Source organism: Chaetodon auriga, chromosome 13, assembly GCF_051107435.1.
Source record: "Chaetodon auriga isolate fChaAug3 chromosome 13, fChaAug3.hap1, whole genome shotgun sequence".
Lineage (NCBI taxonomy): Eukaryota > Metazoa > Chordata > Actinopteri > Chaetodontiformes > Chaetodontidae > Chaetodon > Chaetodon auriga.
In genome coordinates, this window is record NC_135086.1 from 8,126,501 (window position 1) to 8,139,215 (window position 12,715).

General features: G+C 42.0%; 1 protein-coding gene across 5 annotated transcripts in view; it reads right to left on the minus strand.

The window, feature by feature from the left end:
• thsd7ba (thrombospondin, type I, domain containing 7Ba) overlaps positions 1-12,715 on the minus strand; it is a 171,690-nt gene that overhangs the window by 13,463 nt on the left and 145,512 nt on the right. For all 5 annotated transcript variants that reach the window (XM_076747322.1, XM_076747320.1, XM_076747321.1 and 2 more), the window contains exons 17-22: positions 11,156-11,289; positions 9,818-9,974; positions 4,394-4,535; positions 3,920-4,035; positions 3,139-3,256; positions 1,338-1,483 (exon numbers count right to left, since the gene is read on the minus strand). In XM_076747322.1, coding sequence (XP_076603437.1) covers positions 1,338-1,483; positions 3,139-3,256; positions 3,920-4,035; positions 4,394-4,535; positions 9,818-9,974; positions 11,156-11,289 — 813 coding nt within the window. The remainder of the gene's footprint in view (positions 1-1,337; positions 1,484-3,138; positions 3,257-3,919; positions 4,036-4,393; positions 4,536-9,817; positions 9,975-11,155; positions 11,290-12,715) is intronic.

The window sequence follows — 12,715 nt, forward strand, 5'->3', positions numbered from 1 at the left end:
TAGAATTACTCATCACAGGTTCACATTGGACACCAAGGAATATCTAATATATAACTTAATGATGGCACTTTTCCAATCTGTGTAAAAATATCACATATATACAACCCGATTCCAAAAAAGTTGGGACGCTGTCTAAAACGTAAATTAAAACAGAATGCAAATCATTTGCAAACAAACTGTTTACTGACAATGATTTCACAAAGTGTTCCTGAGCCCATGTGTCAATCTCCTTTATTCAATCATGTGTTCACAAAGTGGTGAACCTCGCTCCATCCGTGCTTGTGAATGACTGAGCCTTTCCAGGATGCCCCTTTCATCCCCAATCATGATACTATCACCTGTTACCAGTGAACCTGTTTACCTGTGGAATGTTCCAAACAGGTGTTTTTGGAGCATTCCACATCTTTCCCAGTCTTTTGTTGCTCCTGTCCCAACTTGTTTGAAACGGGTTGCTGCATCAAATTCAGAACAAACAGATATTTATAAAAATAAACAAATTGAAAGGAGGCTATTTATGTTAAAGCAGAGAAACCATTTCTCAACAGAGGAGGAGGTCTACGGCGCCACTCATCCACCTACAATGCTGTCCTTTGATCTCTTCCTAGAAGAGTCAACCACCATGCACACATGCGGCCTCATGTGATAACTCCGAGGACTCTAATTACTGCCATTACAACAGCCAGGACCACGAACAAACCAGGTGATATCAATGAGCTTGATAACAACCCCACAGATGAGGTTCAAGGCTTGATTCAAACCTGAATTACAACACACATTTCGGTGGGTTTTAATACTTTTATGCACAACACTTTTCCAAAATTTAAGAGATTAATGGTGCCCTGTGGAGTTGCCTTGTAAATTTTTTATTCAGTGGAACTCACAAAAATTCATTGTGTGCTTTTGAGGTGTAACAAAAATGTTGAATGCTTTTAATTCTTCATAAAACATCTGCAAATTTTGAAACTCGCATTGTTAACATCCACGTTTACTTGCTAGCAGTCTTCCTTTTCCCTGCGTCTCTTGGTGTGTTACCGCCACATTTAGGCCAGTGAAATAACGTTGGCAGGAATGTGCATTGCGCCACCTGTTGCGTGCTTGTGTGTGCAGGCACATGTGCAAACAAAACGGGGACCCACTCATAAAAGCATTGCTTGATAGTGTTATGCCCCCGGGTACCTTTAAAAAATGTGGCAGTTCAGAGCGATGCCATTCCAAACTGCACCTATTAAAAAATAAAGCTATGCACAGAAGAACAATTGCAAGTGCCCCCCCCCCCCCTTTGTAAACACATGAAGATCAATTAGCCTGGACTCTAACATTCACAGCGCAGGTGATACCTCTACGGTGCATTGAGACCAGTCGCTCAGCAGCCACGTATAGCAAGGCCTTATGGGACATGGCTTGGTCTGAATGAGCTGGTTGGGACACGGCTGACCCTCCTCATGAGCCTCCTGCAGGACTCTGCGGGTACGAACAGACTGACCTGCAGAAGATCAAGGCCGGAAGAACAATAGATCAGAGGAGACCCAAGTACATTTGCAAGCCGTATTTATAGAGCTTCAGAGCATGAGCTGAACACTGTTCTGCCTTTATATGCATGAATCTTAAAAATAGTGACAATTTTCAAGGCCACTGTTGATATGACAAACTTCTAAAAGATAAAAAACCTGTAAATAAAGAACACAGACAGTGAGATTCATACACTCAGGGCTAAACTACATGCAAGTCAGGGCAAGAGTACATGCATCATAGCACAGACACGAGGCTCCATGAAACAGTTAATAAAATGAGAGGCTGAAATGAATGATGATGATTTATTGAGGAGTGAATAGAGGCTGCGCCTTCTCTTTAGCCACTGAAACATTTTCCTCATGACAAAGAGGAATTAGTGCAACAGCACCATACATCTGTGTCACCGTGCCACTTTATGCTCACATCTAACAGTTTCCCACACAAGTGCTTTGTTCAAGTGAGCCATTAATAATGTGTGAGAGAAAAAGTTTGGTAAATGGCAACAACAAAGAAGGCTGGTCGCGGGGTGGCTTTGCTGTGTAGTCGCAGCCGGGTCCTCCGAGTGAGGCTCAGCGAAGGCATGGCCTCCCCCAGCCGTCCCCACAGGACAGAAGCAGTGCTTGTTTGTGTTTCGCCGGGGGAGATGCGGCACTCCGCGGGCCCCAGGCAGACGCGGCAAAAGGACGTTCAGCTCTGCCATCTCAAAAATCAAACCCAAAACATTAACACTCCCATGGCATCCTGATAAAACACGATCCTTGCGTCGTCTGACACAGATACGACGCAAATCCCTTGTCAAGGCTGACAGATGTGCTTCACAATGTGTGAGAAGCAACGGAGAGAGCGACAGAGACACACTCAGTTAGAGCAAAGAGGGAGTCTCAGGTTTAAAATCCCCAACTGACAGCCTGTGTTAGTGTGAGCTTATTGGAACGAGGGGTTAACTGTGAGGAGACACAGCCAATGACAAATTAAAATTAATGAACTTAAGAAGACACTGCTGAGTCTCTAATTAGCAGAATAAGAGGCTTTCCCCCTGGCAGATTGGCTTTGGGAGGCCAAAGAAACAACGCATGCACCCAGGTTAAATGATTAACTTTTGTATATTGCATGAGGTTATAACACACCTTTCTCAAAGTGATACCCAGCATGCCACAGGTTGGTGATTACTAATTGTATTTTTGAAATCATGCACAGAAAGGGTATATATTTTATTTAGGAACACTGAATCATTTATGACGTCCATAAAGGTCAGCTGTATAAAATTTAGTTGAAATGAACCTGCTGTTCTTAAAATATCACCTCATAAAGTAAAAAGTAGCCTGTATTAATTAAAAAACACTGGGCTTCATACAGAATGATAATGAAGTGGGAATATCAATATATACCTTATTGAAAAAAAAAAGAGAAAGTCGGCACACTGTTTCCCAGTATAATAAGGCTTCGGATTGCACATACTCGTAAATATTTTAATGCATTTAAATGTATTCATGCACAATTCAACATCTTGGTGAATGCCTGAGTAGACGGAATAATGAGGCGCTGCACATGTGGCCCACTCTGTGTCTGTTCATCAGGTTGGTGTTCCCATTGGTTTCAGTTTAGTTTGTTTACTCGTATGTTTACCTTGGCTTCCACAGGTGTGCGAGCATTCCACCCACGGCGACCAATCGGAGAGTATACAGCTGACAGGGCAGTCAACCGCGCAGCTCTCCGCCAGCCTCCACTTGTTGATCAGACCAAACTGCAGAGAACAAGAGCAGAGCTGTGAGGAGGGCTGGTTAATTATTTCCTCTAACAGGAGAGAGGAAGCGCCCACATTTCCATATTTTAAATAGGCCACAGTTCATTTGAGGACAGCGAAGATGCAGCAATGAAGCTATTTTACCATTAACCTTCCCTCCAAATGTTATTTAGCTATAGTTGTACGTTCTCTGAATTTTTATAAAAGAGAATCATAGTGTTAATGTAATTATACTTATATACTTATAATGTAATTATACTGAACACAGAGCGCCTGCATCCCCATACAACTCCCCTCACTCAGCAGTTTAACATGATTCTGGATATCTGAACTCCGGACTGATATCCACCAACTCACCACTGAGAAATGTTTAAGCCGCTCCTGTTATTGAATTTACAGCATCTTCAAGACCTCCATCTACCTTAGCATGATTAAGTCGAGGCAATACAGTGAAGTTGTATATGGCTTGGCCTCTTCAAACACTTCAGTACAATTCCGAGCTATAACATGATATAAATTGCTGTTATTATTTGTTTTAAATGTCATCGACTTCCCCGTGCATAATGAAAAAATACCTACACAATAAGTGTGTCGTGTGAAAACACAATTTTGTACAACTTTAAACTGCCACTATGAACTCAAGGGCAGACACACAGTGATTACCTGCTCGCACGTCTGCAACTCCACAATCTTGGCATCACTGCGAATACAGTCTACGAGACGCAGCCGTGAACCCTGACCACAGATGGCATTTTCCCTCAGCTGGCATGTGCTCCACTCTGCAACACACACACACACACACACACGCACACACACACACACACACACACAAAGCATATCTGTACATTAGATTCACTGTCAGACCAGCTTGTGTGCTCATGCCAACAGGATCACTGTCAGTTCCAACCAGCTACATTGTGCTAAACTCACAGTGACTTATTTTGGGAATCTCTCTATTTTTGTCATCTTTGTTTCCTGCAGGCAAACTTGGCTCGAGCAAACATACTTCGCTTCATGTTCACTCAGTTCAATATCTTTCCACTGGGATTAAAAACTGTCTCCACTGCCGGCCACTGGGCGCTTTTCCATCTCAATGCTTCATCTTGTAGCTCAGACCTGCTGTGCTGATCGTCCTACCTGAGACTCTGTACTGGTAGGTGAAGCAGGTGCTGTTGAGGACGCAGGGCTCTGACTGGACCAGCTCTGGACAGGTCGAGTTTTCTGAGGCTGGGAGGCGGAGTATGTGTCTGCTCCTGTTCCTTGTTCCTTGGTCACATTGCTGCATAACAATGTCAACATCAACAAAAATGTGTCATTGTCGAGGACATGGGTTGAGTTTCAGACATACCTCCTGTCTTCATTCCTGAGGATAAACTGAAGGCAAATCCTTTGAACTTATGTAAGTCCCTACTGTTGTATGTACATAATATATGTAATGCTATTTAGTGAATAATGTGAATAAGTTACATTATGTCTGTGCGACTGAAGAATGAACTCATTCTCCAGTCGTCTCTGCTTCATTGTCGCTGAGACAGACTTTTTTCCCTTTGACTCATTGTCAAGTAAGTGGCGAGTAACAAGGGAGTGATGAGAAAATCCAAAAGTTAAAACATGGGGAAAGGGGGGGGGGGGGCTGTGCATTTCACTTTTAGTCATTATCATTAGAATTCAGTGGAATACTTTAGAGAACATGAGGTTGAAAAGTGTAGTAGCTCAATCTGGTACAAAGCATCTCCTCCGTCTTTGACATCTAATGAAAGAGAAACAAATCGAATGAGTTCAAGGAGAGTTTTCTCTTCATGTTACTGAGGTGCTATCAAAGCACACAGTGCACAGATGTTGGTAATCTGATTTCAACAGATTGTGTCTTCTTTGAGCAAAATCAACCAATACAATTTTGTGAAGATATTTTAATTATAGAAATTGTCGACTAACTGACTTTCATGAAAAAATCCTGGATTTCAAGAGAGTATTATCCAGTGGATGACCAAAAAAAAAAAAAAAAAAAAAAAAAACAGCCAAAAAATAAGCAATAATCTTAAAATGCATTGAATAGCTGCTACGGTATGCAAAAAGAAAAGGAAATCTTTAAAGAGTAGTTGCTACACAGATCAAATAATACTGATTATACGCTGAAAGCCATGGAGAGATTATATCTTACTGGAAATGAATGTTTTTGAGTTGACAAAGAAGCTTGTGAACTTGTGGAAATTGTGTAGGAGAACCATTTGTACATATTTTTATCTTTTAATATGATCAAGTGAAACTTATGCCCATAATTTAGCCAATCACAAGCCACCCAGGTCATCTGTGCCAAATGCAAAATGAATACTAAATGTAAAGAAGACCTCTGGAAGCCTTATTAGGACTCTTTTTCCAACTACACCGCATCATTCCAACACTCCACTTCTTATAATAATGTTTTAAAATTCGTCTCTGGCCTGTAGTTTCGCTGTGGTGTCTTGGTGTTTTCACCTTGCTGGAATGACAGAGGAAGTAGGTCGGTGGATTAGCTCTCCAAAACTAGTTTCAGTTTTTTAAATAATCAATTACTCGTCAATGTTGTTTCCCACCTACAGAAACCCTTTTTTTGCAATAGAAAATTCAGAAAATTAGATAATATCTCACAACTGAAGTGCACTGAAGCTTGCTTTTTTTATCTCAAAGTGTGGCGGAATCTGTGTGACAGTGTGTTCACACTTTGGTGTGAACAGCCTGAGCTTTTACAGAGTAGGTCATGCAAATTTACTGATACAAATCTTGATAAACCTCCTTTTATATCCCCTCACCAGAGGCCTTGGAAAGAACTAGGGCACTTGTTCGAATAAAATTCAACGTTATTTGTCACGTATAGGATAACTGCCTTCATTGTGCTATAAATACTGTATTTTCAGGCTGTCTGAATAAGCCTGCAAAGTGGGTAAACTGGAAGAAACCTGAATTTACTGAAGTATTGACCTTTACGAAGGAACACTGGTGTGATAATAATCGAGGGAGCAACTATGAGAACTGTAAGGATACAACAAATATCTACCACAAGACAATGGAAGACTGATGAGATTTGCAAATCACTTAAGCCATGAAAATGGAAGCCTGAAAATGTGTGTAGGAGGTGTCAGCCGGTCTCTGGGAAAGAAGAAAGATTGTGTTTTTGCTCCTGATGCATCAGGACTCGCACCTCCGTCACTCCCACTTCATAATGAGGCCTCTGTGTGAGGCTCATGAACCAGCTGCAGTCATTTTACCCTTAATGTTTTCACACCAACTGTCACGCAACCACGCACATGCATTTGTATGCTATATTAAACAGGAGGCTCTGCAATTTGCAGGCTCAATTGCACCTTTGGTTGTTGACAGATTAGAACCAGGTTCGGAACAATTTTCACACCAACTTAAACACTGTAAAACAACCAGACAAATAAAAGCTACAAAATCGATAAATTAAGTCTGTTCGTTTGATGAGTTGCCGTAGACCACCATAACTGCTGAAACACAGTGACATTATGCATATCTTTTGTACACACTGCCTCACATTTCCGCTCTCTGTCACACACAAAAGCACCCAAACATGGTTGGGGATTCTTTGCCAGCGTTGTTCATTATCTATAACTGGAACCAATGGTGTAATCCTGACCTGAGTTAAAATAAGTTTGTGTGTACAGACTGCAGAGAACTCACGAGCTGTGTTGAAACAAGCTGTAACAGGCTGTGCAAAATGAACAGAATGGGACGTTCGCTATACCAAACCCCCCCCCAAAATCTGAGAAATAATAATCCAGCAACTCTTCAGATATGTTGCACAGATCAGTGGATGCACACAGTCTGCTTGTTTGTCTCCTGCCACATCCTCTCCTAATCTCCTTCACTTGGTACAGCAAAACACAACCTGGAAGGGACAATTACCTTCCTCTTCAGAGCTACAGGAAGGCCCCTGTGTGCTGATTCTCATCCTGACCATCCAGACCCCCCTGACGAAACAGCATATAAACAGACGTCTTTTTGAATGAGAATATAATGTCTGGCAAAGCACCGATGCGTTAAGTGTTTATTCTTAGAGAATTTGTCCAGTATTGTTTTCACTCTGAGGTCGATGAGGAAAACGCCCAGGTACACTCCTCTGAAAATCACAGTTGTTCACAAACCAGCATTTTAACAATATTTAGCCCTACAATTTAAGCATTAGTTACTTTATTGCCCAACATTTTTGTGTGGTGCTGAATGTGTTTTCCTGCCTTTCAGGCCATTTGTTTTCTCTCATTTCATTGCCACTGAATTGCATGTTCACAAATGGATGACTGATTCCTAAAATGATCTCGGTGAACATCATGGAAAAGGTGAAAGAAAAACACATTTCAATGAAGAGAGAGAGTCAGTGAATGGGTCTGCATGTGTGCGTGTACACTCCTCTACTGGTATCCTATGAGCATGATGTAAACACAGAAATTGAATGCAGTGTTCGTGCTTCATCTGCTCTGGGTTCATTCTTGATAATATGCAATTTGTATTTGTTTCAGAGGGTCTTGGAGCTAAATACAATCTCCAATGATTGCATTTTTATTGACAAAGTTGGCTTTAACCTAACTAAAGGAAGGCTATAGGGAAGGAACATCACTGGCCATTATGCCATTTTGAATGTATGTGGGCAGTGCGGGGAACCATCACGGTGTTATTAACCAGGATGCTGTCCTTCATCACTTTGCCACCCTTGGACTCCACAACATCGCTGATCTCGTCACAATACTGCACACACTACACAATATCCTCATTGCAGCTGAGTACAGGAATGGCCCACAGCTACACAGCTATCTCCAATTACACTGGACCAACATATTTTACACTAAGCGTCACTGTCTTCACTAACACCACACATCTGTGAAGAAAAACTCTCCTTCCTGAACGTCAAGAATTGAGATGTGTCTCTTCAAGATCTCTGTCTCTCATTAGTGTCTCAGAGCACAAAGTCCCAGACAGGTGAGGGTGAGACATGCTTGTCTGAGAGGAAAATGGAGATGCAGTATGAAGAATGAGTCAGTGACTGGGCTCTGTGAATGAAAACATGGTGGGTTCATTCGGTACTTTATGAAGAGATTTGCTTTTTGCAAAGGTTAGGTTAAATTAAGTGTTGAATAATGCCAGAACTGCTTCAAACCTGTGACTTTCATTGGTACAGTGATGTTTTGCTTTTAGCAGTGACTGCAAATCAGCTTAAATGTGAAGGTAAAACTTTGATAAAATGGATCTGTTATTCATATTGGACATGCATTTGGCAGTTCATTGCGTTCATGCATGCCAAAGTGTGTAAAATAACTTCAGGTGGTCTTTTGTAGTTGTTTAGAGCTCTGTGGGGTACATACAGGACTGTGTTTATGGTATAGACATCTCGACTTTCTTTTTAACTATGGCATGAGTTTCTCTGCATACTAGTGTCTAAAAATGAATTGATCCAGCTCCACCATGTCAGTCTAAACCACCACGCTGAATTCTTTTTCATGAACGACTTCAGAGGTTTGTCTTTTGGTTGGATGCACAAACAAACACAAATACCATCATCTCTGCACACTCCTACTGTGCTACACATGTTAAATGTTTCAGGGTTGATTTAACTGCACAAACAAATCATCCATAATAGTTTTATATGGCTGTTATAGTTTAATTGGCTTTCGAGTTAACAGTTTTAACATTGTTATATCACCAAATGTATTAGATGTCTGCATTTTGCTGATGTTGAACGCTGCCAAAATTGAAAGAGACAAAATGTTTGTGGAGAAAACTCAGGGTAATTAAGTAATCTGCAGATCTCTTTTCCCACCCTGTTCTCCGTCTGACTCCAGTGTTCCAGTCCACTGAACTGTTATGTTTGACAGGAAACCTATAACACGGCTACATGCCTGTGTGACCAGTAGCCTGTGGCTAGAAACACTGGGGAACATATGCTACATAGTTTTAGCCTGAGGGTTAACCTTCAATGGAAAATTGAAGCACATTAGTAGACCCAGTTTAATTTGCAGTACACGAAATCACTGTGCAAAATGTGACTTCAAACTGTACAAGGTTACAGAACAGCTGTGTGGATGCACACGAGCTCTTCAGACGATCAGCTTTTATTACTAATTATTACAAACACTTCCCTGATTTGTAAATAGGCCGTGAATGTTGTTTTTAACCTTTTTAACACTTTGCTTTTTTTAAAACTGTTGTCTCGATGACAACAAAATATCTCTCCATTGAGTAGATACTGTCGAGTATTTAATAGACTTGCAGCCGCTGATCATTTTGATTGATAAATCTATCAGTTGTCTTGACAATGAAGTCTAGAAAGTGACAAAAATCTAAAGTTTCAAAATCGAAATTAACTTTTTACCAGCAGCCAAAAAAACATTCATTTTATAAACATGATTTTAATAGGAGGAAAAGGGAAAGAAAGATGTTTTTGCCATATTTTAAACTAAAACTATGATGACACCTACCTCCTACAGAAGCTTTATTTTAACATGCTTTTAATGAGGACAACAAACGACATGACCTGTCAAACAAACCAAGACTACAGTCACTGCTTCTTACCAGAGGGCAGTCGCTCCACAGTCCCCAGGGTGCCACAGCGCAGTCGTTGGGGCAGGCCAGAAAGCAGACCTGGGCCCTGGGTGGCATTTCCTCCTGATCACACAGACTGTCCTCCACTCTGGTAGCCTCCCAACTCGTTGTTCCCTTTTTCACACACCTAGCAGAGCAGCAGATGCAGCTGTGTAACTAGTCTCTGGGGCACGGCTAAGTTTCTTACTTAAAATAGATTACACTGTTTTTTCACAGGTGAGATTTGGCAGCTCGTTTGTTTGTACAGGGTCTCTACAATTGGTCCCACGTGTCTGAGCATTTAGCTGTATAAAACTGAAACATGAGTTCAACAAGATTATTTACTGTTTTCGCAACAAAAATGAGAAAACTAATTAAAAAAGGGCGACTGCTAATCCAGATTTTAGTGGATGCAAGAACGAGGACAGGTGAAATCATCAAAAATCTTTACTGAGTGTGCATGTGACAAACCTGGAAACTGGCAGGTATAAAACTGCATGCAAATTTCTGAACTGGACTAAATAATGGACATTCCTAACTCGCAGTGCTATGGCTGTGCTTGTGTTCCCTGTGTTGTTTGTCCCTTTTCTTCTGTTGTCCTCGCTCACTCTGCCCAGGTGTGCTACATCTGATTGCTGAATGTGGTGCACCTGATCTGAAACGCTTAAAGCTCCCATGCCAGCATCTGAAAAGAGAGAGGTTCCTGGTGTGGGGACTGCTGGTCTGGCTGCCTCTCAGTCTGGGTTTCTGTGCTGTATTTTGATTTTGTGTTTTTTGTTAGCCTTGATTTAGTGTTTGGGTTGTTTCCATGTGGGTTTAGTGGTTTTAAAAGTGTTTTTCTATGGTTGATTTGGGTCACTGGTGGAGTGTTGTTCATTCCTTAGGGCCGCCCAGAGGTGGGGTGTAACACTAGAAAGAGGCTCTATAAAAGAAGCCCTCTGGGTGGTTGATTGGGACCAGTGTTAGATCTGTGGTAGTGACTCACACTCAAAGGTAGCCTTATTCTCAAGGAGACCAGTTCAGTCGCTTTTGACACAACGGCCCAGTTGCCCAATTTGGCTTTTCCCATTTCTGATGCTGCATGCAAAAAGTCAACACTTCACTGCTTTCCTCTGTGGTTATTTTAAGTAGCACTAAAAAGGCACTGCAAAAAATCAAACAACACTCATTAGGAAGCAGTAGCTTGTTTTGACTGTTTGTTTTCCCCTGGCATTGCAAGTGTCAGGACCAGTGCTCAGTGCCAGCTACAGGACCGCTGCCAGTCTACTCCTCCCAGTGTGTGTTGCAGTGCCAGGCGAGCAATCTGCCAAGTGTAACCCGCTCACTGACCTGATCTTGCGGCTTTGGACTCCCTCCCCGCAGGCTGGCAGGTCGTCCACAGCGTTGATGGTACAAATGGACCAGGGCTCGGTCCTCCACTCGTATTGGCTGCATTCGCTGTGGCACAGCACAGCCTCGTACACCTGCGCGCGTGCATGTGCAAATACGCGCATGGACAGACACAGACATACACACAAGGAAAGGGACACACGAGGGATTATACAAAGAAAGCAGCCAAGTGTGTTACCTGAAAAAATGGACACGCATACAAATCAGCACACTCGCACACTTAAGTATGCTTCATGTATAGGGTTGGTGCATACACTTAGGGATTATAAGGAATGTAGAAGATATCAGGGACACTCTCTTTTCATAGTACACTAATGAGGTGTCTCCAGGTTAAAAACAGCTCTTCCTGTGGCCTTTTCTTTTTCCTTGATAGAACAGAGTACTTCTCTCTGGTTTCAGGTGTACTTTCTTGCCTCAGTCTCGGAGCTATAACGTTGTCAATGCTGTTTTTACAACAAGACCCATGACAAGAACACAACATGTGCTCACATCAAGCATCTGTGCAGTTCTGGACGTGCACATTGCTTCCCTGGGATGCTTTGAAGTCTGCACTACTCCCAGCTGAGGGAAGAATTATTTAGAATCGCCAAAGATGCTGGAGTTTAAAATCAGGATGATGTCCCTTATATTTCCTACATCCAGAGTATGACAGGCTGAAAGGCATAATAGGAAAAGATTGTGAATCATAGAAATTATAAGGCACGTTCAACACCTTTCATCACAGACGAGTTCTGAACTAACTGACAGGTACTTAACATGCTACCACTGCAGAAAAGAAGAGAGATTATTCTTCACATTGAAATAAATGTATGCATGGCATGGAGAGAGCAGCATGGGATGTGCAAAAACGACAATGACCATGGCAATAGGCACCTCAGCTGAGGATGTCACTGGCAGGATGTTGAACCAATTCACTTCTCCCAGCTCAACCAGTGACTCTGGCATGTGTGTATAACCAAGGCAACAGCCAGTGCAATGCTCCTGTAAACACATGTTTACTCTCAATCTATGTAACAGTCTGCTGCAGTAAAAGGTATACTCTAGAGGACAATTTGTGGGAAAAGCTATGACAAGCTGTAATGGGTGTCTGTAAGTGTGTGTGTGCAGACTAGAGAGAGGGAATGAGCGTGGAGTAGTCCCTCCCCTACGGGCCACACAGATGCCTATTACACACCCTCATCATCTCCCATCTGTCCCTGCAGATGCCCCTGCTGGGTAAACTGGCAACTGCTCTGCTCCCACTTTCTCCGCGACTACTGTAGAAACAATTCCAGTTTAACAGCTAATTTTCCTCACCAAAAAAAAATGACTTTCTAGTCACTTTCCGCAATATATACACTATTTTATTTACTTTCACTTACAGCATTTGTTCAGTGAGAGATCGACTCTCAACTGTTATGGTGCCACAACACATAAGGTGTCAGATAGATGCTTAATCATTTGCTGGCAGGTAAAAGCCGGGGTACTACAAGACACACACGGAGCAGAAAAATACAGGAT